Source organism: Drepanopeziza brunnea (assembly GCF_022702325.1).
Source record: "Drepanopeziza brunnea f. sp. 'multigermtubi' strain 214-2 chromosome Unknown ctg2, whole genome shotgun sequence".
Classification (NCBI taxonomy): domain Eukaryota; kingdom Fungi; phylum Ascomycota; class Leotiomycetes; order Helotiales; family Drepanopezizaceae; genus Drepanopeziza; species Drepanopeziza brunnea.
This window is the reverse complement of record NW_027094065.1, coordinates 1,591,534-1,618,637: the sequence shown is the minus strand read 5'-3', so window position 1 is coordinate 1,618,637 and position 27,104 is coordinate 1,591,534. Positions and strand designations below refer to the sequence as shown.

At 47.6% G+C, this 27,104-nt stretch overlaps 7 protein-coding genes across 7 annotated transcripts; 4 read left to right on the top strand and 3 right to left on the bottom strand.

Moving 5' to 3' along the window:
• Positions 1-750: 750 nt before the first annotated feature.
• L3040_001611 (uncharacterized protein) lies at positions 751-6,544 on the bottom strand (the record flags this gene model as incomplete). Its single annotated transcript, XM_007294285.2, has 4 exons — positions 751-5,224; positions 5,395-5,706; positions 5,864-5,990; positions 6,076-6,544. 4 exons carry the CDS (start codon positions 6,542-6,544, stop codon positions 751-753), a joined length of 5,382 nt encoding a protein of 1,793 aa, XP_007294347.2.
• A 5,109-nt stretch (positions 6,545-11,653) lies between these two features.
• Positions 11,654-12,423, top strand: L3040_001610 (uncharacterized protein; the record flags this gene model as incomplete). Its single annotated transcript, XM_007294284.2, has 3 exons — positions 11,654-11,758; positions 11,818-11,914; positions 11,981-12,423. 3 exons carry the CDS (start codon positions 11,654-11,656, stop codon positions 12,421-12,423), a joined length of 645 nt encoding a protein of 214 aa, XP_007294346.2.
• Positions 12,424-15,947: 3,524 nt separating this feature from the next.
• Positions 15,948-16,462, bottom strand: L3040_001609 (uncharacterized protein; the record flags this gene model as incomplete). The annotated part of the gene is made up of 3 exons (XM_007294282.2): positions 15,948-16,062; positions 16,138-16,222; positions 16,303-16,462. 3 exons carry the CDS (start codon positions 16,460-16,462, stop codon positions 15,948-15,950), a joined length of 360 nt encoding a protein of 119 aa, XP_007294344.2.
• A 3,333-nt stretch (positions 16,463-19,795) lies between these two features.
• On the bottom strand, positions 19,796-20,155 carry L3040_001608 (uncharacterized protein; the record flags this gene model as incomplete). Its single annotated transcript, XM_066156817.1, has 2 exons — positions 19,796-19,935; positions 20,002-20,155. The coding sequence occupies 2 exons, from the start codon at positions 20,153-20,155 to the stop codon at positions 19,796-19,798; spliced, it is 294 nt and encodes a 97-aa protein (XP_066012831.1).
• Positions 20,156-21,255: 1,100 nt separating this feature from the next.
• L3040_001607 (uncharacterized protein) lies at positions 21,256-21,779 on the top strand (the record flags this gene model as incomplete). The annotated part of the gene is made up of 4 exons (XM_007294280.1): positions 21,256-21,280; positions 21,374-21,385; positions 21,501-21,641; positions 21,700-21,779. 4 exons carry the CDS (start codon positions 21,256-21,258, stop codon positions 21,777-21,779), a joined length of 258 nt encoding a protein of 85 aa, XP_007294342.1.
• Positions 21,780-22,537: 758 nt separating this feature from the next.
• Positions 22,538-24,241, top strand: L3040_001606 (uncharacterized protein; the record flags this gene model as incomplete). The annotated part of the gene is made up of 1 exon (XM_007294279.2): positions 22,538-24,241. The coding sequence occupies one exon, from the start codon at positions 22,538-22,540 to the stop codon at positions 24,239-24,241; it is 1,704 nt and encodes a 567-aa protein (XP_007294341.2).
• A 930-nt stretch (positions 24,242-25,171) lies between these two features.
• Positions 25,172-26,916, top strand: L3040_001605 (uncharacterized protein; the record flags this gene model as incomplete). Its single annotated transcript, XM_066156816.1, has 9 exons — positions 25,172-25,252; positions 25,333-25,537; positions 25,602-25,614; positions 25,672-25,701; positions 25,757-25,818; positions 25,915-26,077; positions 26,181-26,337; positions 26,429-26,665; positions 26,758-26,916. The coding sequence occupies 9 exons, from the start codon at positions 25,172-25,174 to the stop codon at positions 26,914-26,916; spliced, it is 1,107 nt and encodes a 368-aa protein (XP_066012830.1).
• Positions 26,917-27,104: the final 188 nt, after the last annotated feature.

Genomic DNA, 27,104 nt, shown 5'->3' with positions numbered 1-27,104 from the left:
CCACTCCTCCTCATCATTGCATCTCCTTGCATGCCATCCCATCCCATCCCATCCCATCACCCACTCATCCTCCCCTCCCCTTCATTCATCCATCCATTCGCATCACGATCTTGTCCTCATCCAGGCCTATATATATATATATATATATATATCTATATAAATATATATATCTAACCAAGGAAACAGAGCCACACGACACGCCGCGACACGCACAAAGCCGATCGATCGATCGATCGCGAAAGAAAGGAAGCCGCCATCTTCACACAACGCTTCACACAACGAGTAGGTAGAAAACTAGATATCTCCAAAAGGATGGTAAGAATAAGATACACGCCAAAGACAAAAAAGAGCCCAACCCAACCACCCTCCCGCAACGGAGCATCATTCAAATCAAAATCAAACAGGGGTAAAAAATAAAATTGAAGAGTCTCCTTCTTCTGTCTGCTTCTGCAACCCTAGAGATGCAGATGTGTAGGGTGGTGTCAATCGATGTTCCCGCGGGCTCAACCGACGGTGGGGGAGAGAGGAGCTGGGAGAGGGAAGGAAGGAAGGAAGGAAGGAAGGGTATCGAATCCGAGAGAAATCAAAAAGCAGAAAGCAAAGGCTGAAGCTACAGCAGAGCAGAGCAGAGCAGATAGATGTAAACTGTAAACGAAAGCATAAATCAAAAAAAAAAAAAAAAGATTCCTCGTGTAGTCATACTGGTGAGGACGTTTCTCATGAGCTCGTCGTGTCGTGCGTGCTTTCGATTTAAATCATGCCTCCATCCATGATCATGGCGGCCTTGACTTCGCGCGGATGGCGCTCTGTGGTCAGCTGCTGTTGGGAGGCAGGACTCGGGGCAGCCTGTCTATTGTTGGGACCAGCGCTCCAGAGGCCGGGCACGCTCTCATAGGGGCTCTGCTCCGCCTGGGGGGGGCTCCGAGTCCGGTCGAAGTTGGGAGAGGCCCCGTTTCGGCCCCGGCTGCCGCTGCGGAGACGCTCGGCCGCGCGGTTGAAGCGGCTGGTGATGCTGTTGTCGTTCTCGCTGCGGCCGCGGTGGTGGCTGATGGCTGCCGGGCGTTGGAAGTGCTGGGGAGCGGCGGGGACGTCGAGGATGGGTTGGTTGATCGGCTGCTCATCATGGTCATGATCATCGTCGTCGTCGTCGTCATCGTCCATGACAATTTCGATCACACCGGAGCCTTGTGAGACGCCCGAGACCATGGAGTTGGTGTTGGCGTTGTTCGGGCGATAGAGCGGAGCGGGTGGTGGCGGTGGAGGCGTCGCGAGATGCTGGAGCTCTTTGAGGATCGGGGGCGCCGGAGGAGGGGGCGGGGGAGGGGGGGTGAGATTCTCGTTCGAAGGGTTGAGAGGCTGGCTGCTCGCCTCGAGGGTCTCGTCGATGCCACTCATGATGCCGGGAACGCCGCTTGCATAAGCTGGTCGCAAGTTCTGGGTTTCGTAGCCAAGGGTACCGGGCTGAGACTCTCCGGGACTGATCTTTCGAGGAACGAGGAGAGGGGCGCCGATGGTACTTGGGTCCTGTGTCTTCCTCCTGCCGCTCGGGGGAAGAGCTACATGGAAAGCTGGGTGCAGTGGGAGGCCAGCAGGAAGCGCCTTGGGCGAGCTCGGTGGCTCCTCAGGGATGGGGGCAGAAGCAGATCGGGGAGGCAGTCGGCGAGGCGCGGCTTGATACGTTGTCTTGGGCAGAGGAGCGAGATTCGCGAAAGCGTTGTTGTAAGTGATGGCGTTCAGGCTGCCCCAAGAAGCTGGCTGCGCTGGATCATATCTCTCGGGGATGTGAGGGACGTGAGGGATATCTTGGCCTCCGGGATCATACTTGGGATGTCGCATGGCTCTTGGTGTAGCTGGCAAGCCGAGTTGCATCGACGCGCGCTCGGCAGTTTTCTCGAGGGAGCCTGGCGAGGTCCGAATGTTTGCTGGGGATGACGTCTGGCTGCGCGATGTTGGTTGCGCCGTCGAGGTCTTTGGAGACGGGTAACTTGATGCCCGAGCGAACTCGGGAGAGGGCGAAGGGCGATGGTTCATCGGTGACAACTGAGCAAGCTCTTCAGGGTGAACAATAGGAGGCACTGAGGGACGCCCAACAAGCGACTTTCTCCTCTCCTCAAGATCCCGGGCAGCTTGTTCCTTTTTGAGCGTGCGCTCGTCCTTGATCTGCTTGATGTCGCCGAATCTGTGATCAGGAACACCTCGAATTTGATCAGAGACAGTCCGAGTATGCGCAGGACGCTCTTGTCTGGGATGAGGTGAGGTTTCCTTCCTTGTTTTGCTCGAGTCTCGCTCCCCACGAATTCGACTGCTTGAACGATCGCGGCGCCTCCTGTCCGGTGAAGGATCGCGAATAGCACTGGTACCGCGTTCTCTTAGTCTGCTGTTACTCCGTTGGCGGGATCTGAATCGCTTTTGCTCCAGATGAACCTGTTTCAACTCCTCATGGTCCTCATCGTCTGCTTGGTAGAATTTAGTTTGCGGTGACATCGGGACTGGTGATGAGGGAGAACGCATTGTTGAACCTTCACGACCCTTGCTTCTGCCTCGACTTGTGTCGATGAGCATGAGCCTATGCGTATCAGGACTAGGTTGACGGCTACCGTTGCGGCTTACCACGCGGCTAGGAGGCTTGCTACCGGTATTAATCTGCGAGTAAGATAGAGCTTCTGGCGATGTTCGGCGAACTCTACTTGAAGGTTTTGAAGCCTTGACTCTCAATTGGCTGGGATCTCTAGATCTGGTAGCCGGGAAAGATTCATCGCCGTAACCAACGGCCCCAAGATCTCGGAGGTCTTCTGGGGACATGGGAATTGGCGATGTTGGTGACCGTTTTGCTGGCTTGATATATCGAGCTGCGCTTCGACCTCGATCCTCCGAGATTTCCCGGGCTTTGGGTTTACGGCTCCCACTGCGAGCTCTACCGTTGCTCTCTCCCTCCCTGCTCGCTTGTCTTCTCTGCTTATTGGCATGGTGCTGTGCCGACTCTAGGCTGCTGATGTATTGGTCCAAACTTCGCCCCGTTACAACTGGACTTGCGGTTCCCAAGCTTCTGTAACTTCGCTCACTTGTCAAGGGACTTCGATTTGCCATGGTGGTGTGAGATGCTGTAGAGCCAGCTGTACAACGACTAGTCGCCGTTCTGGCTCGCGATGATGTGACGGAAAGGTCAGGGGAAGTCATGTAGTCGCCAGTTATGATTGACTCCATTGGAGGCCATTGGATTTGGAGACCATCAGGCTTGCGATCCCGGGAGCCGTTGCGAGTACGGGCGTTTTGCTTCGTGAGACTGAAGGACTCAGGAGATGGCGACGGTAGAGGGTTCAACTCTTTGTACTGTTTGCTCTTCTGCATCATAGGACTGGCGGTCGCGGCTCTGTTGAGGGGAACGTATGTTGCCGAGTTGAGCTGCATGGTCTCGGGCTGTGATGGCTTCCGCTCGTGAGAAAAGGCTAGGCGGTCGCTCTTCTCTCTCTCGGATCCGGAGTCCACAGGAGTTGGCAATTTGGCAGGTTCCAGAACTCTTTGTGGGATTACGTCTGATGGCGTCTCACCAATGGAAGGTAGTCTCTGTCGTGAGAAGCCACCGGGAGTCGCAGTTCGAGCCGATGCAGGCGTATGATAGGCACTACGATGACCTGGTCGGAGGAAAGCTGTGTGTGCAGTATCACCGCCACCAGGTGAAAGAGCGGATTCTGCGATGGGAGTAACACCGCCACCAATCGGGGTTCTCTCATCTTCGCCTAATCCGAAAAACTTCGACTTTCCACCTTTGTCACCAAATGAAGTGATGAGCTTCAGAGCAGATGTCTTCGCAATACTGCGCTGAGGACCACGGGCTCCAGGCGGGGATAGAGGCGGGCTGAGCATCTCTGGAATGCTCATACTCTGCATCTGGGAGAAGGTAGCAGCTTGAGCAGTAGGGGATACCCATGGCTCTGATGGTTCAGTACCGGTGCAAGAGAAACATCGAATCGCCAACTGTTGTTGACTATGCTGGACCGCCCATTCACCCCACTTCCTAATCAACTCTGCTTGTCGCTGCCAATCCGCAGGGAATACCAAGGAGACCAATATCAGAGCCTCCATGTACCTCTTGTGGGATACATATATCTCGATAGCATCATTTTGATCACCCATACCAATCATGATCGTCGCAGCGGTGTGCACATCTCCCTTCTCAAGAAGACGCTGAACGTATGCTCGAGCAACCTTGGTCTGGGAGGCATGGCCTCCAATACCACTCAATGCCAAAAGCATCCAGTCGGAGGAGGTCATAGACTCTGAGCTCGCCGCCATGATATCGGTGTCGATGTCGCCTAACCATTTGGCGAGAAGTAGACCGTTTGGCGAGCCCTTGGGGTGCCTGCTCATCTCGTCTTTGATCAACTCTTCTGCTTCACCATCCCACCCGAAAATCGTGCTCAGCATTTGCCGACGAAGATCATTGTTCGTCAATCGGGTGTTATCTGAAACTTTGGGATGCCGGTAGGGAATGTCGCTTAATCTAGACTTGGTGAACTTGAAAAGGTCGACAACCTTGCCATCATCCGGACTCCGCAGGACCTCCTGACGCAAGCGAGAGCCTCTCCCGGGTCGCGACCGGCCTGATGTATTTGACGCGGAGCTCATGCTGCTTATCGACTGAGTATCACGACTGGACACAACCGAAGGCTCTCGAGTGGAGTGGAAGGAGGAGCCCATAGACATCGTAGTGCCATCACTCATGCCACGCGACACGGTCGAAGAGTGCTTGCGGTACTGGGTTCGAGATCCGGCCGATGACCTGGAAGTAGTCGACGCGTGGCTCCTCGAAGAAATCGGGCTGAGGGTATCATCGCGTTCTGGTACCTGGCCGTCTGTCTCAAGCTGGTCCATCTCTCTGGCAATCCTCGCCAGAGGGGACATGTGATCTTCATCGCTTTCCGAGATGTCGATGTTGATTGGCACCGAGGAGAATTCCTCGCCTTCCGTAGGCGCCGAAGCCTCTCGATTCTTCTGTTCTTCGATGGATACTGGTGGCGACGGAGGGAGCAGATTGGCCGGATGCTGTACATTTGCCACCAATTGACAGGGTGAGTTCAAGTCGAACTGCTGGGCCGTGTTACTCTGGCCTAATGTGAACAGGGTCGCACCGGGACCATAGACGGCGAGGCCCCTAACCTGGCCCAGAGTGGGAACCGACTCATAGGTAACGTGCTTCGTCCGAACATCCCATGACGATGTTTCGCTGTAGGGGCTGTGTCAGCGTGGTCCCAGTCTGTCCTGCTAAGCGCGCGCGTTGGTAGATCGCTGCAAGTCAAGCCCTCCCTGGGAGAAGGACTGGAGCGGAGCAGAGGAGAGGGAGGAGAATAGCGAGAAAACCGAGAAAAACGAAAAACGAGCGATCACTTGACTGACCCTTCCGAATATTGCACTATGCGCCCATTCTTGGACCACCCCAGCCAGTTCGGACCCGTTTGGAAGTTGTCGGTTCGTCTGAGGACTCTGACGACTTTCGCCGTGTCGTTGCTGGAGGGTGACTTGGCGATGCTCCAGACTCGGAGGTCGCCGTCGTTTGTTTGTGTCGCCAGCATATCGGACTTTTGGCGCGAGGATGAAGCGTGCCATGCCAAGGTGACAATGGGCGAGGGCCCTCTGGATGTGGTCAAATTGTGAAGAATGGTAAATCGCGGCTGGAGCGCTGCGATGAGGAGCGAGCCATTGGCGAATCTGCGGTGGTGTCAGCTACTTATAGAGAGATGAGATGAGTGAGATGAGATGAGTGAGATGAGATGAGTGAGATGAGATGAAGATGGAGGTTGTAAAAAAGTGAATCAACATCAACAAACAGATAAACAAACAAACAAATCAATAAATAAATACTCACCCAATAGCATACGTTCTGCAATCTGCGGCCGGGGCGATGGCGGTGATGGGGATCTGGTCTATTGTTCTTGCGGAAAGGTGCTCTGAGGTTGTCGGTTCGAACAGAATGACATTTCCCTGGGAGTTTCCTAAGCACGTTCCTTCGATTAGCCCACCCGCACCAAAACAATCCGCCCAGTTCGGAAGGAGCTCATCTTGGGTCGGTTTCCTCACCAAAGGCCACATTCCCGTTCCGCATCCACGCCGCCACCGTCAGATTCTCATAGGATGCAAATCGTGCGAGCTCGTCTCCCGTCATGCAATCCCATACAATGGCCGTCTGCCCAACATCGTAGCTCACCACCAGTCTGCCCGCGCCCCTCTCGCTCACGGTATCCACGGCCAGCAACGAGATTTCCTCAGTATGTCTCGAGAAGAGGCGCTCGATCTTCAGGGTGTCGTGGTGTGCGCAGACCACCGCGCTGCCTTGCGCGTAGAGGAACATGGACGCCGTGGCTGCACATGGATCGAAATCTCGAGACATCTCTGACACAGATACCGGGAGAGGCAGAGACTCTGGCATAGGCATAGGCATAGGCATGCTTGCGCTCAATTCTGACAGCGTTGCCAACCTGCCATTCCCTTTCGAAGACTGACCCGAGCTCATTGACACCGAGCGGTGTCTCGAGAGCTGTCCTGACATGGCGACTGTGGTCCGTCACCTCGTCCTCGTTATCTGCGATACGAACAAGACGATATATTAGTCGGATGGCCGCATAAACACGCACGTTCCTAGACAGCGACTACAGCAGATACGTCTGGACCCAAATTCTGGAGATCCAATATGTTTTGTACAGTGGGACAGGAAGGAGGAGCGAGCCACCTACGGATCTCAATGTGTCTTGCCGCCCCACTGGCGGTTGTAGTAAGTAGTCCTGCAGTACAAGGCTGATCAGGTCCACGCCCAGTTCTTCTCAGTCGTCACATGGAGTTTCTTGCTGCCCGACTTCGGTTGCAATCCTAGAGTGTACCGAGTGTCCGGCCTCCGTGCCTGTTGTACGGCCCTGGATAGCCGTAATGCGTGGTTGTGGAAAGCTTCAGATGCTGTGCGATGATCGAGAAGCAACACAGAATGAGAGGAGAGACTTTGGAGTACAGCGCAGAAGATTAATGGTAATAGCACGGGACCTCGTGGGAGCTACGAGACGAGAGAATCCGAACGTTTATCGCCTCTTGGGGCCGTCTGGACCCAAGGAAATGCAAGAGCGGTAGTCTGGCGCTTGTATCGGGGGCCAACGGGCCAACGGGGGATGGAGACAGGAGGAGTGGCCCGTAGCAATGGCGACCATATATGGGCTTTCCTTCATCAAGCCGGCGCCCGAGAACGATGATCGAGCAAGGCGCCTAAGTCACAGGTGCTGGGAGCTGTCAGTGGTTAATCCACCGACCGAATTAGATATGCATGTCCGGCCGAGAAACCATGGGATCTTGCGGATGCGGTCCGGTTCATCTGGATGCACCGAGTCGCAGCGCGAGTTTCTAGGATCACTGCAGCCACCTACCTGCATACCGCTTCGGGGGGGATGGGGGGGAGGGGGTTGGGCTGTCACCCTCGAGTACCATGGCGGAGAATGGTCTACCTCGGTACTCCGTAGCATCGAGGTATGGGATGCCAGGGCATGGCATATGGGGGCGCTCATGGCAATAAAGTGCACACGCATGCCCGGCACCACGGTATCTGATCGGATCTGGTATGGACCGGATGATCTACGAGCGCTCACTTTCTCTTGTCACCTATCAGTCACCATCACACGCTATCCTGCGCCCAGGGGGGGAAGTAGTTCTGGGTACCGACGAATCGTTACACGAGGTTGGGGGAGAGGAGAGGGGAGGAGAGGAGTGGATACGAGAGGGGAGGAGTCGACATGAGAGGAGAGGATAGTACAGTACAGTACAGTACAGTACAGTACAGCACAGCACATTACGGTGGAGACCTCGGGATACCTCGATCGTGGTAGGCAATGTCCATCCTGGATGGATTATGTATGATCCTGGTCTGGTGTGGGGGGACGAGGTTGTGGAAGGGAGAAGGGAGAAGGGAGAAGGGAGAAGGGAGAAGGGAGAAGGGAGAAGGGAGAAGGGAGAAGGGAGAAGGGAGAAGGGGAAGAGAAGGGGGAAGGGAATGGGTGGATTGGAATAGACGGAATGGACTGGACTGGACTGGACTGGAGTGCAGTGCAGTTTGCTCAAGAAAAGGAGAGGCTGGTCCGACGTCCATCATGGGGAGCCCGCTAAACGATCGATACAAATAAATAAAGGACCCCTCCCCCATTGGCCTTCACAACAGCATGCAGGCGCAAGCTTCAATCACCGACATCCAACCAACCGCCGTCCGGAAGCGCCCTGTGAGCGAGCCAGCAAGCACAATAGCGCTGCACTGAGCTGAGCTTCATCTCGGCCCCCAAACCCCGAGAGCCCAATATCTCAAGCACAAGAGGCAGCAGTCTATGTGTGATGGGATTGCCGACATTACTTATAGCCCATCTCCCTCGTCGCGAGATCCGTTCGGGTCCATCCCGCCTCCATGCTTCCTTATCTCGACCGTTTGTTGGAGGAAAGTTTAAATTGCTTGCAAGCATGGACAACTAATTGATGTGCGACATCGCCTGCAGGAGAGGGAAGAGGACAGCACATAGCACAGTACACCATACAGCATAGCACAGCAGAATCCCGGGGAGCATTGCTGATGCCGGCCAGCGCAGAGGCCACCGCGGGGTAGGCAGACAGACGACAGACTGTTGCTTTTGAATTGTTCGAGCATGACGGAGCCCAATGTCAGGCCCTTCTCCTAGAGAATCTTTTGCTGACTCACCAAGCTCGGAGGTAAGGTTTCACTCTCCGTGAAGTTTTCAAGTGGATCTCACAGTTAGAGTCTCTTTTCGTAGGGCCTGAGGTCAGACTGAACCATTAGTAAGCGAAAATAGCGATTTCAAATTTGATCGTTTTACATCTTTATCTTTAAAACTTATTAAGAACCATCAATCAAAAATCCGCTCCTGCTAGATAATGGCTAGATTAGATTTTTATTATAATTATACATCAGACCCAAGCTAAAAATCCCTCAGGGTGGCACTTTTTTCGTTGGCGCACGTCACTTTTAATTATGAGATTCCCGATATCAAATTTCAAATAGCAATTCTTTGGTCTTTACATCTTATTCATTTGCTACCACAACAATTTGATTAAAAAGGGCAGCCGTACACTTCTAGCCCATTTAAATCTGCGCGAAATGAAACAATTTTTATTTTTCCTTTACAAGCTCAGGGTAGCACTTTTTCTTTGCTAAATGGCAGTAGGAACGCGGAGCTAGTCGCCTCAGATTTATTTAGTGTTTGGATTCTTTTTCTTGGTCTTTTTATTCCTTCCACTTTAGAAACTTTCTTCATCACCTCTCAATTACTACTACAAGCAAATCCGATCAAACTAAAAGATTCCCTGCTATGTTTCTTTAAAAAAGCTTGCATGTTATATTCATTATCTACTTACGATTATAATACTATTCCCCCCCCCATAAATATATGTTGGACCCAGTTTAGGCCCACAAATCATAGAGCGGTGGTTTCTGAATGGCCCAAAGCCCTGTCAACTCCATTATACAGACTAAAAACTGACCTAAATATACTTTTCAAGGCTGGATTCTTATAAGTTGATTGGTTTAAGCCTTGGTAAGATCCCTTACGAAATTATACTTTCGATATGTATTCATGGGGGGTTGGGGGGATAGTATGAAATATCAATCGGTTCTTATCATGATAATGATCGGTGGAGGAGGGCTACGATTCTTTACCTGTACGAAGTGCCTCTTACGAACCTTCAGCTCTTTTTCTTTCTTTCTCTTGCGGTAGAAAGAGAGATAGAGAGTCTGAAGAGCCGAAATTGAATCATCGATATGCGACGTCTTTTCGAAGAGATCTTTTTTTACTAGCGATTCCGAACCTCCTTCCTTTTTCTTTTCGAATACTACGCCGACTACGATTTATACTTAACGGGCATACCGATTAAAAAGACTAAGAGGATTTGCGATAGAAAAGGAACGTGTATAAGAGATAAGATAAGAAGGGCTTAATTCGATTGATCGAAAACACGGTATTGCGCTTTCGAAAGAGCGTTTTGTAAATATACTAGCTTTATTTAAAAGCTACGAACGCGAGCCTTTTTAGCTTTACGACGAAAGAGAACGATATTTGTATTATACGGATCGAGGCCGCTCGTAAGGCCACACGTATTCGACAGTTGTCGAGAGAAAACTCGACGCATAGTATTATGAATTGCGTTTAAAAGGTTTATAAGTATTTAATTATTTAACGAAAGGTTTTCCTTAACGTAGTTTTTACTTTCGATTAAATAATACTTTATATATAATTCTTTTATTTAGCACGTCGCCGTACTTTATAAGAGGTCCTTAAGGTCTAAGCATTGCGTTTTAAATACCCGCCCGACGTTAATAAATGCAATAACAATAATAATAACAACATAATGATCGGTGGATTTTCAAAAATAAAAATTTGAAATTCTGAAGGGATTATATGTATAGCATGTAGCTATTTATTCAAGCTCACAATCATTTATTAAAACCTACGGCTACTTGTTTGAATGCATCGCTATTTTTTCTTCTTTAAATATATACCGGTAGTAAGGCCGGCGATCGACGGGGCTAGTAAGAGTACTCTTTTTTAAATGTTTCGTAAGTTTTTAAATATAATTGCAAACATATATATATATATATATATATAGAAACGCTTATCGAGAAAATGAAATAGCTTCTTAGCTTTTGAATGCTACGACCGGATCAAGAATTCATATAATAAAAGCTGGGCACTTCTGTAATTCTTAAAATAGATGATGTCGAATTTTGAAATCGATAATTTCGCCTCCTCAGTCCGTCCTCAGGTCTTTTGGCGAGGAAAACTCCTTTCTTGTGTTTGTGATTGGCTCCCGGGCGGATGCCGTGGGTGTAGGTACGGGGGACTTACTACGTACGTAGTACTACGTACGTGGGTCCAGGTGGGGTCTATGTTGATTTACTACGTCGCAGGCGTAAGTATTACCCCTCGAGGGTACGGAAAACAGGGGTTTTAAAGTGGAAACTAGACTTTTGAGGCACCCTCGAGGGGTAATACTTAGGCCTGTACCGTGGTAAAAGGAGCAAAATGGCTTGAGTGTAAGCATAGCCCACTTTCAAATGCCCGGTTTAAAAAATTCATTTCCGAGCCCAAGACAGCCCGATCCACTTCCCGCTCGTTCCGACTTATTGTTATTGTACCGTACTACGTATCTATATCTGTGCGTATACGGAGTACGTTAATCCTTTCTTAATATACCGTTACCAAGTAAGAGAAGAGATTGTAATATTACCTATACTATGGCGATATTATTAATAGTTAGCTAAGCGTTCATTTGACTCTGAATTTAGGATGATCTTCGATTTTGCGCCAAAAAGAGGGTAAGTATTACTTAGCCGCACGATTATTTATTTATAGTCGACGTGGCGTATCTACTAATATTAGTTAAATGAGTATGATCAAATACCTACATTACAAAAAAGATATAGGCTACTAATATTAGTAAATGAATATGGCCAAGTACATGACAAAAAAGAAGTATATATATCCTTTAGCATACCTACACTTCCAGATCATCTCAATCATCTCTCTCAGCATCTTCTTTCTTTTCAAGCTTATTCATCTTCAGCTCGCACTATCACTACGTCGAAAGACTTATCAACTTTCAATACTATTTCGCTATTTCCAAAATGATGTTCTCATCGCAATCTACTGGCTCGATCTTGCTGGCCGCCGGCCTTCTCTTTAAGATAGCTCAGGCAGAAGAGCTGATCGGTTACCGAGCTGCTTCTGAAGTAAGTTTCACTTGACTTATATAATATGTGTAAGCTCATGCTAATTACGCGAATTATAGGAGGAAGCCAAGTACATCAATGACGAACATAGGCCTCACAAACAAGCGAAGTTTGATGAAGGAACCCTGACACAGTTAGGAGCAGGTCTTCATATCGGTAAGTTTTGATTTTATAAAACCGTCTTGTTTTATTACGCGGGAACTAATATGAATTGAAAAATAGTAAACTCACCTGCTAGCTTAAGTGATGCACCAGGAACCTGGTATTGTGCCTTCAAAGCGGAGATAAGCGAGATGAAAGACCTCGATAAAGTCTGGATCCCGATTAAGAACCCTCAGAATGAGGCCCCATTGTGGTTCTCGAGCGAGGAAACGATCATGACTTATGTCAATTCGCTGATTGACGACGACGCGGACGAGGCACTACGCTTGGCGTATACTAGTGTTGCGAATAATCCTAACGAGTTGGAGATGCTTCTTCCAATTGAGACGCTGGGTGACGATGACTTGGATTTGTGGGGTGAATGCTGGCGGACAAAGGCTGAGATGCAGGGAAAGTTCAACGAAATTGTTGATTGGAAGAGTTGGGGGAATATTGCTGGAAATCCTGGACCGCTAAGCCCCTCAAGGGATCTAAGGGCCCTGCCTCGTAAGCTAAGAGCTTGAAGGATGAGATGAATGAAGGGAATAGAAGAGAGAAAGAGAGAGAGAGAGAGAGATCTGGACTTTATTCGGAATTTTGGTTTTCAGTTAAGTTTTGATATTTCGAAAACACCTTCAAATACCTATCGAGGACGCTAAGAATAATGCATAATCTTATGCACAAAAGCCGCGGGGTAGGGGAGGGGCCTTGCGGGGCCAGATAAGCGATCAGTATTATTTTGTGTGGCGGGGATATCTTAAGTAGCAAGATTATAGCAAAAAAATATCGAAGGGCGTCGGATTAAATAGTTGCTTAGAAATAAAAATCAACTTTTTTCGTTAAAAATTCGTGACTTTCTTGTTAAGAATTTGGCTTGCTTTACTTTCGAATATACTACGTAAAGGTTAAAGCTTTTATAAGATGGCTTATAGCTTAGCTTTGCGGTCTTCGGCTTTTATAGAATAATTTAAAGTATGATTTGTGCGATTTTTTTTAAAAAAATGGAACTCTCGCCTCTTACGACGATTTCTTTTTTGCTTTTTTTATAGCGAACGAACGAATGATTTCCGGTCTTCGAATAAAAATTAAAGAAAGGAAAAGAAACAAAAAGCTTGAACGAGCGCAAGAGATCTATATAGTACTACGTACATGGCCATAAGCGCTAATCGTCGGCTCGCTTAGGTGGGCCTCTGTTACGGCTGTCGAAGGCAGTATTGTATTGCTACCTAAGAGTACGCTTTGTAATAAGAAAGAAAGATGAAGAAAAGAAGAAAGGAGTAGGTGCGAAAGAAGAGGTCTTGTAAGTAGTCTTGCTAAAACGGGATCTTGAGTTCATGAAGTAACGTGTAACTTATTGTCACGGTATCAGAACGAGGTCTTAAAAGAAGGTCTAAATTATCTATAAAAAGAATAGAGATTCTAAGTTACAAAGAAATATATAAGAAAATAAGACGTCCAAGCACGTGAGTAAGCACGTAAGTAAACACGTAAGTGAACACGTGAGTAAACACATAATCGATACGTGATTTTGTCGAAGTTATTACCTTAAAGGGAAATGCAATGGCATTTAGACGGTCAGCTGATCGTCCGATAACCATTTCTTTTAAGGACGATTTTAATAAGTTAGCATGGCTAGTGGGTCACCCTAGGCCGAAATACAAGATTGAATAGAATTTAAAAACAAACGATTTGAATTATTTAAATCGTAGCTAAAATGGAATTATTTTACTCGATTAAATCGTCTTTTTTAGATATTCGTTTTTTCGTATAAAAACCGTCTTAGGACCGTTCTCGAGTGTTTTAAGACCGTCTTATGGCCGTCTTATAGCCGTCCTTAAGCTTAAAACCGTTCCGGAGAACGTGAATTAGTAAGCAAATAATGTTTCTATTGCTTGCTGGTCTACCTACTTCCCCCCCCATGAATAAATGTCGGACCCAGTTTAGGCCCATAAATCATAGAGCTGTGGTTTCTTAATGGCTCAAAGCCCTGTCAACTCCACTGTATAGGCTAAATACTGGCTCAAAGATACTTTTCAAAGCTGAATCCTTATAAGTTGATTGGTTTAAGCCCTGGTAAGATTCCTTGCGAAATTATACTTTCGACATTTATTCATGGGGGGGGAGAGTATTACTACCTGGACCACCCCTCTACTACATCGCCTAATTGTAAGGGCTAGAGAAGCGCATAATTTGCACGGGTAAACTTTCGCTAAACCGATTGATTTCGATTATAAAAAAATTAAAGCGTTGATATACAAGCCGTGGCAGCGATACCGAGAAATATCTTAGCATCGAATTTATTAAATTATTATTAAAACGATTTTATTTAAGAAATGATTTGTATTTACAACTATATTTTCTTAAAAATAATTATCGAACTATTTTAATTTTTCAAAACGAGCTTATTAATAAGCCAGTTTTAAAATAATAAACGAAGATAACTATAGGACGGCTATAAAACGGTCTCTTTTAATGGGACGGTCTTCTCGGTAAACTATTCCTGAACAGAGCTTAGTACTGAATTTAAGCGGTCCAATGGCCGTCTCTTTTAAAAGAGGATCAGAGGACCGTTCAAATGACCCCCTACTACCCTTTAAGGTAGTTTCATCCTCTTACATATGGTCCCTTTTATTTCGTCTTTTCTAGCGATTAGCGTTTTTTGAGTTAGCGATTTCCTCTTTTGTAAGCCATGATTTATATAAAAATCGTTTCTCAAACTCTATTATAAAAGCACGTGCGTTAGCTATATTTCAAAGTGATTCTTAAGATTTATTTTCGAGATCGTATCCTTTCTGTCATGCGTGACAGTAATACCTTACAGGATTACTATGTAATAGAAATACAACTACCTGGCTTCACTCCATCATTATTGCTTTATTGTCTCCTCCCTTGAACGTTGGAGGTGAGACAGAAAATCAAGTACCATATTTACCCATTGTTTTGCAATTGCAAGAGCTATTTACGAAGCTACGAACGTTCACAAAATCGCTACCGGCCATCCAACAGGTAAAGAATAGTAGCCCCCCCGTTAATATACGTAGGAAAGCCCTGATATGTAGTATAACTACGTGACAGGATTCGGAATAAAAGAATAAAATAAAATAAGATCATAGTCATTGCACTGTCTGTTTTTCTGCGAGCTCTCGATGATAATATCGAGCTCGCAGTCTAAAATAAGCGCATTGATTATCATTTGTCTAATAAAATACAGTTTAAAAGCTTCTCATCTGCCTGCCTCGTCTTCTCATACGCTAGCATCGCTATCCGCGCCGAGGCCCGCGATGATTAGTAAATAAGAATAAGTGCAATAGATAAGTGAATGGATCGCAAGCGACTGCAGCAATATCCGTTACGAATAATAATAAGCTATCACGAGCTGTATAGTGCATGAATCCTGTTGAATGAATATTGAGGTCCTATCTGAAATCTTAATATAAATACTCTCGTAAAAGTAAAGTAAAGTAAATAAATAAGCGGCCGACCTATGCGTCTTGTAACGCGACTATAGGGCCTTATATTGTTTGCTAAGGTATACAATCCTATTGTCATATCCTGTTTATAAAAAGAAAGAAAAGAAAGAAAGAATAGGATGACTCCGCGATTCGCGAGGGGAAAAAACGGTATGTCTTTATGAAGTCGTAAAAATAAGAAAAAGGGAGCGATTCAAATATCAATGATATTATATTATTCATTACTACGAAATAGCGACTTAGTTCCATTACTGTACTTGCCTCACCTTGTACTGTATAGGCCCAAGTATTACCCCTCGAAGGAGCCTAAAAAGTTGAATTTCCACTTTAAACCCCCTGGTTATCTTATCCTCAAGGGGTAATACTACTTAGGCCTGTACCGTGGTACATCTCTGACCTATTCATATTAAATTAAACGAAACATCGGTGATACACAGCTAATCGAATAGCGAATCAGAAAAAAAAAAATGCGTGATTTTTTAAGAAACTTCTGCTCAATTCTTTTGTTTCTTGTATCTATATCTAATGGCCCAGCCTTTTTAGATATTCAAAGCCCCCGCTATTGAAAAACCTTTCCTCTATTGGCAAATATAAGAGCTGATCGCATCTTGAAATTCGGAATGAGTTATATGGTTCTTAAGGTTTTGCATCTTCCCAGGCGAAGTGAAATATCTGCCCGTGCAATCGGTATCGCTTATTTTGGTCAGCTGTTTGCATACTTTTTTGAAGAGAAGGATTCTTAAATAGAATAGAAAACAATTTGCTTACACATATATAAAGCAAGTAAGACCATAAGTATCGAGAGAGCTGATCTGGTCGTCCAAATTACCCGTATCCAAGCTTGCAGTGTTCACTATGAATCTGATCAGCTTTGATTTTTATTAAAAAATAAAATAAAGAAAGGTAGGGTTAGAATGAAAAGATTAATCTTACCGCACGTATTAGAGGGAGCAGAAGGTTCGACGCACTTGTTATAATTCTTATCCTTGCAAAGCTTGATTTTCCTGTCCTCTCTAATAGCAACTTTAGCAGGTGCTGCTGTTACTATAGAAGCTGCGAGAGCGGCGGCGACGATGGCGTTCACGAATATCATATTGATAGATTGATGGAGAAAGAGTTTTCTTTAGAAAAATAATAATAGAAGTTGATGAAAGTTGATAATAACGTTTGTAAAGACTATTTGTTTGAAAGGAAAATTGAATGAAGAAAGAAAAAGAGGATTTTTTAAAAGGGCTCTGAAGAGATATAAGTACGTAGTACTTTTTTCTATAAGCTCAAGGATAGATATACCGTTTATTCCTCCGTCGTACTACCTTTCCTTAGCTGTAACATCTATATTTGGTTATTAAGTTACGTAGTATGTGACCAGCGTTTGATCTGAACCTAAAAAGTATGCTATTACCCCTCCCTACCATACTATTCTCCCCCCCCCCCCATGAATACATGTCGGACCCAGTTTAGACCCATATATCGTAGAGCGGTGGTTTCTGAATGGCTCAAAGCCCTGTCGACTCCACTGTATAGACTAAATACTGGCTCAAAGATACTTTTCAAGGCTGGATCCTTATATCACGTCCCAGGCGTAAGTATTATCCCTCGAGTGTAGGATAACCAGGGGTTTTAAAGTGGAAACTAGACTTTTGAGGCACCCTCGAGGGGTAATACTTAGGCCTGTACCGTGGTACGTACTGTAGTAGTAGTACCCACGGTACAGGCCTAAGTATTACCCCTCGAGGGTGCCTTAAAAGTTTAGTTTCCACTTTAAACCCCCTGTTTTCCCTACCCTCGAGGGGTAATACTTACGCCTGCGACGTAGTACTTAGCCCTGTACCGTGGTACTATCCCCCCCCATGAATAAATGTCGGACCCAGTTTAGGCCCATAAATCATAGAGCGGTGGTTTCTTAATGGCTTAAAGCCCTGCCAACTCCACTGTATAGGCTAAATAATACTTTTCAAAGCTGAATCCTTATGAGTTGATTGGTTTAAGCCCTAGTAAGATTCCTTGCGAAATTATACTTTCGACATTTATTCATGGGGGGGGATAGTACTACGTATATATGAGGGGGAGCGGGGGGTAATCAAGGCTTTCAAGTGGAAATCAAACTTTTAAAGCACCCCCAAGAGTGTAACATGGGGGAGAGTTATAGGGGTTACAGGAGTTACAAGAGTTACAAGAGTTACAGGAGTTACAGGAGTTGAGTTACAAGAATTACAAGAATTACAGGAGTTACAGGAGTTGAGTTACACGAATTACACGAATTACACGAATTACACGAATTACACGAATTACACGAATTACACGAATTACACGAATTACACGAATTACACGAATTACACGAATTACACGAATTACACGAATTACACGAATTACACGAATTACACGAATTACACGAATTACACGAATTACACGAATTACACGAATTACACGAATTACACGAATTACACGAATTACACGAATTACACGAATTACACGAATTACACGAATTACACGAATTACACGAATTACACGAATTACACGAATTACACGAATTACACGAATTACACGAATTACACGAATTACACGAATTACACGAATTACACGAATTACACGAATTACACGAGTTACACGAGTTACAAGAGTTACACGAATTACACGAATTACAAGAGTTACAGGAGCTATAAGAGTTACAGGAGCTATAAGAGTTACAAGAGTTACAGGAGTTACAAGAGTTACAAGAGTTACAAGAGTTACAGGAGTTACAAAGATTTACAGGAGTTACAGGAGTTACAAGAGTTATAAGAGTTACAGGAGTTACAAAGATTTACTACGTAGTACTTAGGCCTGTACCGTGGTAAGTTTCCATATCGTAAAGAGTAGAGCGTTGAGCAAGTGGTCGTTATGATTGGTGGACGCGTAATTGTTAATTGATTAATTAATCTACGAAGTGGGTAACGCGTCTGCGTTAATATCCCGGCGCCGAAGTTACTTCAAGTACTCTCCCCCCCCATGAATAAATGTCGAAAGTATAATTTCGCAAGGGATCTTACCAAGGCTTGAACCAATCAACTTATAAGGATTCAGCTTTGAAAATTATCTTTGAGCCAGTATTTAGTCTATACAGTGGAGTTGACAGGGCTTTGAGCCATTAAGAAACCACCGCTCTATGATTTATGGGCCTAAACTGGGTCCGACATTTATTCATGGGGGGGGAGAGTAGTACCTAGTCCCCCTTCTTTCTCTTAATTCGAGCCGACCCGTTCCGAAGTTTCATAGATTGACATGGGAATAAAAGTCTTGGCACGTTCAGAAATCCTGCCAGACCGGTATAGAATAGTCTCACGTGATTAGATAACTAACCACCACAACTACTAGAATTTATCTTGGGTCACCGTTAGTAATAGTAAATAGAAAATCAGTCAACTATTATGTCGTAGTTATCTCTGTATAGAAAGATGCACCGTATTGAGTTTAATGTTAATCAATTGATTAACTTTTAATTATAAGTTGTTATTCCTCCTTTATTGTTTTGGATTAAAGTAGTAAAAATAGTACTTTTGATGTGTGGTTTTCGACTTTACTTGTGCGAATATATCAGAATTGCTGTGTAAATACTAGAATAAGCGAAGAACACGAAAGTCGGACTTTTATTCAAACCTATTTAAAAAATACATGCATCACCACCAAATTTAATGCAATAATCAAAACCTTTAGAAACAGAATAGATGCGCATTGACGCACTTTAGGAATGCTGGACTGGGAAATGGAGGTATCGGAGTTAAGGACTCGTGATCGGATTTAATGGCACGTGCAGTAGCCCGCGCACCTTTGGCACCATTACTACTTGGTACAGTGTATTTCTTCTTCCCCGCTCGGGACCACTCGCTCGCTGGCAGCATGTATACCTCTGTATAGCGACTATCTTCATCGGTCGGACTCTTACCGCTCGGTCATGATTTCTACCCTATAACCTTGACCGTAACGTGAAGAGAGGTGTCCAAGGCCTCGTTAATGAAATATCTTTGGGAAAACTTTACGAAGGGCCGCCAACAGGCATAACGAGGACTTGGCCGTGATGTGTGAGCATGCGGTGCCCATGCCGTGGCGGATGGAAAATGGGGTGTTTAGAGCGACAGGCTTGGATGTCGATGTTGCAGTCACCAGGGGTTCCAGCGGTCAGGAATCTAAGGGTGGCGATAATGGGGAAAAGTAGACGGACGGGCTTTTGTGAGCGGAGGGAGCAAGGGAGGAACGTCGGGGACAAAGGCTCTTGTGGGAGGTACGCTGCACGTTGCGTTGACTCAGGCTAGGAGAGAAGGGCTTGGAAGCAAATAGAAGAGATCTCTGGGAAGGTTTTAAAGATGGAGCATTCTAAGATTGACGCCTCATCCTCCCCGTTCCACCATTTGAGGTTCTCAAGCACCATGCAGGCTTCTCGTCCGCAACTCTAGGTGCTGCTCGTTCCATCCTCTGGTCCTGGGAGACCCTCCTCGTCGCCTGGCTCTCTGTAACTGCCGCTTGGCTTCGCACCTCGGGTCTTCCCCTCGATGATGTTGGACTCGTCAATAGCTTCGTTGTCGTCGCGTACTTCTGTACGTTAGTCTATACATTCTTCGAGGATCGAAGGGGGGAGATGGAAGGAGGAGTCCTTACCGAGCTGCTCGTCACTGTCAGCGGTCTCTGGGTCGATTGGGTCCTCAACGGGAGCGTCATCCGACTGAACTGGGATGCCGGCCTCCTTCTGGCCTGGCCGAGAGACATAGTCGTTGTCTTGTGCATCGCCGCGGGGGATGTCTTGGGAAGACATGGTCAGGTGTGTGTATGTGATAGGGGCTTGAGTACTGAAGTCTCAAATGGGATTCGCGTTTTTGAAGTTTGAAGCAGTGAGTACTTCGCGAGGAACCGGAATGATACTGATATGGTTTTCATACAACATAGTTATATACAGTACATGACCACGGCCCTCAAACCCTGATCAATCAAATCAGGCACATATGCCGAGGAATGTCTTGTGTTGATGTCATTCCATGTCTTTGCTCCCGCACGCGCACGGAAGCCGTTGTCGCGACTGCCACGCGAAAGCACGGGATCACGCTCTGAATGTGATGCTTTTCATCTGACGATCTTGTTGGGGGGTCTCAGCTCAGGATGGACCCCCGCAATGGACTAATTCGATATGGAAGCGTCATGATGCGGATGGTGCGGGAAGAGGGATCAGCGAGAAGCATCCAGCCGTGCCAGCCGTGCCTCAAAGGCTAAGCGAGAAGAGGCGTTGAGACCAGGAAGCAGATATATCGTGGGGGAAGTTTGCAGAAGGAGGGACCGGGGAGAAGGTGTTTGTGTGATTGGAGGCATCAGGCCTCCGCCTTGACTATACAGAATACAGATAGATACACACCCTGCCTGCGCTCGTCCCGATCGTACCTTCCAACCGTCCAACCGTCCAACCGTTGATCGGAACGGTGGTCCAGCCTGTCCGCCTGCCCGCCTGCCCGCCTGCCCGCCTGCTTCCCGCTCGGCTCTGGTGACGGAGCATATTCGCCTCCTCCTGTTTGCTGCCTTTGAGACTGATTCAGATGACTCCTTCCACTTCCAGAACAGCCAGGCAATACGTCTCATCCGGGGCTCTGGTCAACGGTCATGTTTGCCCGGCCCCTGCGAAGACGTCCAATCGAGACCGAGACCTAGACTCATGTTCAAAGAGGAAGAATGATGTAACGCCGAGCTGACCGGACTAAGCATTGGGGACTGGGGACTGCTGGAATTTCTGTCTATATAAACAGACAGCTCTCCCACCGCTATGGATTTGCAACTTCAACCCACCCTCCACAGTCACATCTGCCATCCTCACTGGACACTCCCACGATAAACCAAATCCTACCAGTCAACAACAAACAACCATCCAACATGTCCGATACCTACAAACCAACTGGTAAGTTCACAACCCCCCTCCACAGCTCCTCCGTCCCCTTCTTTCAGCCTCACTTGGCATCAATCTTACGGCAAACACTGACAACCACCACAGAGCACGGAGGCCGTAAGTCGACGAGAAGTCACATTCTGCGGCTCTCATGCTGTCCAGTCTCCATGCATCTTCAAATCGTCCCCAGAAAATGTACAACAGGTCAGATGCTGACTCCACCGTGATCTAGTCAAGGAGGACGGAACCCCCGACAAGCGTGTCGGAACTGGCCAGTTCGCACAGGGCAAAGTCGACCCCGCGGAGGCAGGTGCACAGGGTGGAAAGTCCTCTGGAGGTAGCGATACCTCGGACAGCAGTGGTGGTAAAGGCCGTACGTATCCCCCCACCGGTCTCGGCCACTGTGACGGTGAAGCTGACACATGACGTAGAATTTGCTGGCGGAAAGGTCGATCCTGTTGAGGCTGGCCGCAAGGGTGGAAAGGCTTCTGGAGGAAGCAGCGACGAGTAGAGGTACCGTACTCTGCCGTCACATTGAGAAGCTGTGTGGAAAGCACTACCCGGACACGGTAATATCATGAATCGACGAGAACGATCAATTGTATCTTAATGACGCACTTGCACTTACGGGTAGAGCACAAGCTCGACAAGCTATTTGCAGAGTGAAATAAAAGTTTTCTGTATCTCAAATTTGGACAGATTGAGGCTGAAGCAGGTCAAGAGAGGCAGACTATTTACTTCGGCCTGGAATGGACCTGTAGCAACACGTGTATTGCCTTTACGTAGCGTTCCCTCTCTGATCTGATTACCACGACGTCGAATCTCCCACAGAGCAGAACGCAGGAAAGCATTGGTTATTGCGAGCCTCTCTGACAGGTGCGGGATCTTCCAGAGGTATTGGTCATCGAAGGGTTCACATCTGCTCTCGCTTGAAGGTTATCTCCGTATCACCTCGGCATTCACAATGTTGACGCTCGTACGTACAGTAACTTCAAGCTTGGAATTTAGCCCGGGTTAATACTTATTCCGTAGTGGGGCAGAGCGGGTACCCTTGTCAGTGGGATACGCTGAAAATAAGTCCGTGATGGAATTTCTGAAATCGCAAAATCTTGGGACAGAATCGTCCAAAGCCACGTCCCGTCCCACACATCATCTTCTTTTGCGCACACAACCCCAATGCTGCAATGCTCTCACAAACTACTCCGAATTTCCAAGCCTAGAATTTCTGCAAAATTCTGCAGGCGACCTTACAATTTTCGGCCGATCGCCATGGAGCCCACAGAACCAGCTCCTGTAGGAGGGGCCCCAGACACCAGGAAGAGGCCGTTCCAGGGAGGCAGAGAACCCAAGAGACAGCGAACGAGAAAGGAGAAACCAGTGCAAGAAGGATCCAAGGATGAGGTGCTCATTGCAGACGTTCGCGCCCTATTTGCAGCTCAAAAGCTCTCCGACAGCCCGAGGACGATGGAGCTCGAAGCTTCTTCCTTGGAAGCCACGACAGGAACCAAAGTCGAGCCGCAGGGCAAGGATGCTGCTGCTGCCATCGGGAACGCTGGTCTGCCCGAGCCGTTCTCAGAGACCGAAGTCGAAGTCCTCGAAATTTCCTCGACCGGCGATGGCCTTGCGAGGCACCCTTCGTCGGACCAAATATACGTCGTCCCCTTTGGTACCCCGGGCGACGTCTTGAGGGTAAAAGTCATCAGACATTACCAGGCCGAGCATTATACCCTGGCAGACTATATATCAGTGGTGAAGCCAGGACCTCTTCGGGACGATACACGGGTCAATTGCCAATACTTTACCAGATGTTCCGGGTGCCAATTCCAAATGCTGGACTACTCCGAACAGTTGAAGCACAAGAAGACCATCGTAGAGAAGGCTTTCAAGAACTTTTCTCAGCTACCGCCCGAATTGGTCCCTGTCATCGGAGACACCATCGGCAGCCCGCTACAATACGAGTACCGGACAAAGCTCACACCACATTTCGACGGACCCAAGGGGTATATCAGCAAGAAGGACAAGATGAGAGGTGTTCGAAACTACTTTGACGAGGTTCCAGATATTGGATTTATGCAGAAGGGCCTGAAAAGAACTCTGGACATCGAGGACTGCCCGATTGGAACCGATGCTGTCAGAATGGGAATGAAACGAGAGAGACTAAGAGTCGCCACAGATTTGAAGAAATACGCCAAAGGAGCCACGATTCTTCTGCGCGAGAGCACCATGAGAGTGCAGAACGATTCCGAAGAGGCATCAAAGGAATTGCCCGATACAATCAAGAAAAAGACTCCAACCCATACAGACTTCAAGTCCTGCATAACGGATAATAATGCCACATCAACGGAATACATCGACAATTTCGTCTTCAATAGTGTTGCCGGATCCTTCTTCCAGAACAACAACTCGATCTTGCCAGTCTTCACACAATATATTCGGGACCATATCATGCCACCTCCGTCTTCTACGGGACCTCGAATCAAGCACTTGATTGACGCCTATTCTGGATCAGGACTCTTCACCATTACTCTCTCCTCTCTCTTCACAACCTCAACTGGTATCGATATCTCTGTCGCCTCTATCGCCTCAGCACGCGAGAACGCCAAACTTAATAATTTGCCTCCATCTCAGTGTTCTTTCATCGCCGCAGATGCGCCAGAATTATTCAAGTCTGTCACGTACCCCAGGGATGAGACAGTTGTGGTACTGGACCCGCCCAGAAAGGGGTGTGATGAAAGCTTCCTATCTCAGCTGCTAAGCTTTGGGCCGAGGAGGGTGGTGTATGTGAGCTGCAATGTTCATACCCAGGCTAGAGACGTGGGTGTGATGGTAAGGGGATTGGAGAACGGGGGGACGCGATATAGGATTGAGTCCTTGAGAGGCTTTGACTTCTTCCCCCAGACCGGACATGTGGAGGGAGTCTGTGTGCTGAGCAGAGTGGACGATGATGAAGTGAAGGTGGAAGCATCTGAGTAAATCAGCGACTGCGTTCAGGTCTGTCCGTAGCTGTATATTAGCTCGCTACTTTCGGAAGGACAAATTCATAGACGAAACAGAATCCGATCACATCTTTCCTTCCACTTTTGACTCCTTTGTGTTGCCTTGCCCTATCTGGCAAATTAATTCTCCCTCCTAGAGTCGTTGCATTTTTATTGCACTGTTTCATACCTAAGAGGACAAAATAATTGTATATCTTCACTTACCTCAATATCAGGCGCTCCTCAAAGAGAACAGTCAGCTGAGGTACTAAATCGAGTTTTTCCCTAAGAAAAACTATTTATCTATTGGCTGCAGCAGGTCAAATTGGGGTTTGGATAGGGTGGTTAGGCAGCTGGCTTCTCCATCAATCACACACAGCAACTCGGTTTCTCCAAATCCCAGAGCCAAGCTCAAGGCCAAGCAACTTTTCCGCTACCCCTTTTCCACGCGAGCCGAGCCGACTAATTCTGGGTCCAAATTGTTACGAAACCCAGTCTACGAAGTACGGATGCGAGTTTCATGCCAAAAAAAGGAAGCATTTGGGTTACGGAATGTGCAAGGTCAATTTAATCCCCGATCTCCGATTGGGTCTTCCCAGGGTCAGCACTGCTTGGGTTGTCTCTGGTATACCTCTCTGGGGGGATATCGATATCAGGGTCGGATCAGCATGCTTGACTGGAAAAAGAGCTTAAGAGCTGTGGTCTTTCCTGGATCGTGGAGGTGATCGGAGAGTTGAATCACTTGCTCGATTTTTTTTTGGCTTGCTTCACTTCCTTTCTTCACTTTCCTCACTTTCTTTCTGTCTTTTCTTTCTGTCTTTCTTTCTTTTTCTTTCTTTCCATGTTCCCCACGTTCTTTCTGCCAGTGAATGGGTATCTTCACAAACAATCGTTTCTGCACGCACTCGAACACGCCAAGTACATAGAAATGGCTGGAACGGAAATGGGCAAACCGTCACTGGGATCTCTGCCAGTACCGTTTACGGATCAAGCCACAGGTCTCATAGATGTAAGTGGTGCAACAACCTCTTGGGATCTCCAGCCCCCGCGAGTCCGCGAATCGTCTGTCTGATGAGGTATCAACTCCAGACACAAGAACAACAAGTCACGCCCAAGGCCTCTATCTCGTACCTGAGAAGGCGCGACTCTGCTCGGTCCCAGACTCCACCGGAGAAGGGTCCTAGCTATCAGCGTGTTGAAGAAATCAATATCGATGACGAGAAACTCTTTCTGGGATGTGAAAAGGGGGGAGATAGGCTTGAGCCGAACGGGCTGTTGACGTGGGATGAGATCGGTAAGTGATCAGGCTGGTATCGCGGTGTTGCTGTTGTTATTGCTGCTAACAGCTGGAACTCAAGAGTTTTGGCAGCAGTAAGTCTCTCGTATGCGTGGATGGGGGTCATCTACACCACGTCTGAAGCTCCATAGAGACAACGAGTACATCACATCCGGATATCGGTAAGGACATCCACTCCACACTCCTTGTCGACCCCCCGCATTCTAACGGGAGCAGAGCACCTTCGAGATCCATCTGCAAGTCTCTGAAGAGCCTCTTTCGTATCCATAATGAGACAGGTACTCACTCACCCTCCTTCCTTCCCCGGCTTTCCCCCAGGGGGGAAAAAAAAAAAAAAAAAAAAAAACCTTCGCTTACGCAACCATCTGTTCAAGTAAACATCTACTCGCACCTCCTCGGCGGCCTCCTCTTCACATGCCTACCCCTCCTCATCAGCAGCCAAATCTCCACACGCTACCCCGACGTCGGCCTAGGCGACATCATCGTCTTCTCGATGTTCTTCTTCGGAGTCGCGACATGTTTCCTGTTATCCGCTGCGTAGGTTCCACAATCCCCTTCTACTCTCTCTTTTTTCAGAAGAGAAAATGGCCTCCCGAAGTGTAGGCTTACCGAGCGAACAAACCTCCTAACCGAGAACCAGCTTCCACACGTTGAGTAACCACAGCGAAACGGTAGCCACGCAAGGGAACCAGCTCGACTACCTCGGCATCGTGATCTTGATGTGGGGATCCACCATCCCTTCCGTCTACTACGGTTTCTGGTGCAATCCTGAACTACAGAAGCTGTATTGGGGCGTGGTGCGTCTCTCTCTCTCTCCCCCCCTCTGTCTGAATTTCCACACCCACGGTTCCCCCCAAGCAGCGAGCATCGACTGATGGAGAGAGCCAGGTCACGCTGCTGGCATCGCTATGCACAGTAGCAACTTTCTCTTCTCGATTCAACAGTCCCGGTCTGAGACCGTGGAGGGCAGGTATGTATGCCTGTCTCGGGCTCTGGGCACTCGTGTTCGTCGTCCATGGCCTGGTGTTGCACGGCTGGGAGGCCCAGCGGAGGAGGATGGGGCTGGAGTGGATGGGCGTCATGACGGCGCTCAATCTGGTAGGCGCGGCGGTGTATGTGTGGAGGGTATGTTCCCCTCCGTCTAATTTTCTGCAGGGAGACAGATCTGGTGGAGGGTGGGTGTGAGGTGAGCATCGGCAGCGGCTGACGAGAAGCAGATCCCAGAACGGTGGGTACCGATGAAGTGCGATATTTATGGGAGTAGCCACCAGATCTTCCATGTCATGGTGGTGTTTGCAGGACTGGCGCACATGTTTGGATTGTTCGGGGCGTTTGAGTATGTAAAGGGGGAGCAGAACAAGTGTGTGCTTTTGTAGGTAGGGTCGTTGGAGAGTAGAGGTGTCGTATAGGATGTATTTATGTCACATAGGAAGATGCAACATATCAAAAGGAGTAGTTCCTCTTCGGAGAAGTCCTGAAAAGCCCAAGGAAATGAAGAGCTGGCATTGCGAAGCGAATACACCCGACTACGCTGACAAGGAGTACTTTGGTATCTCCTTATACC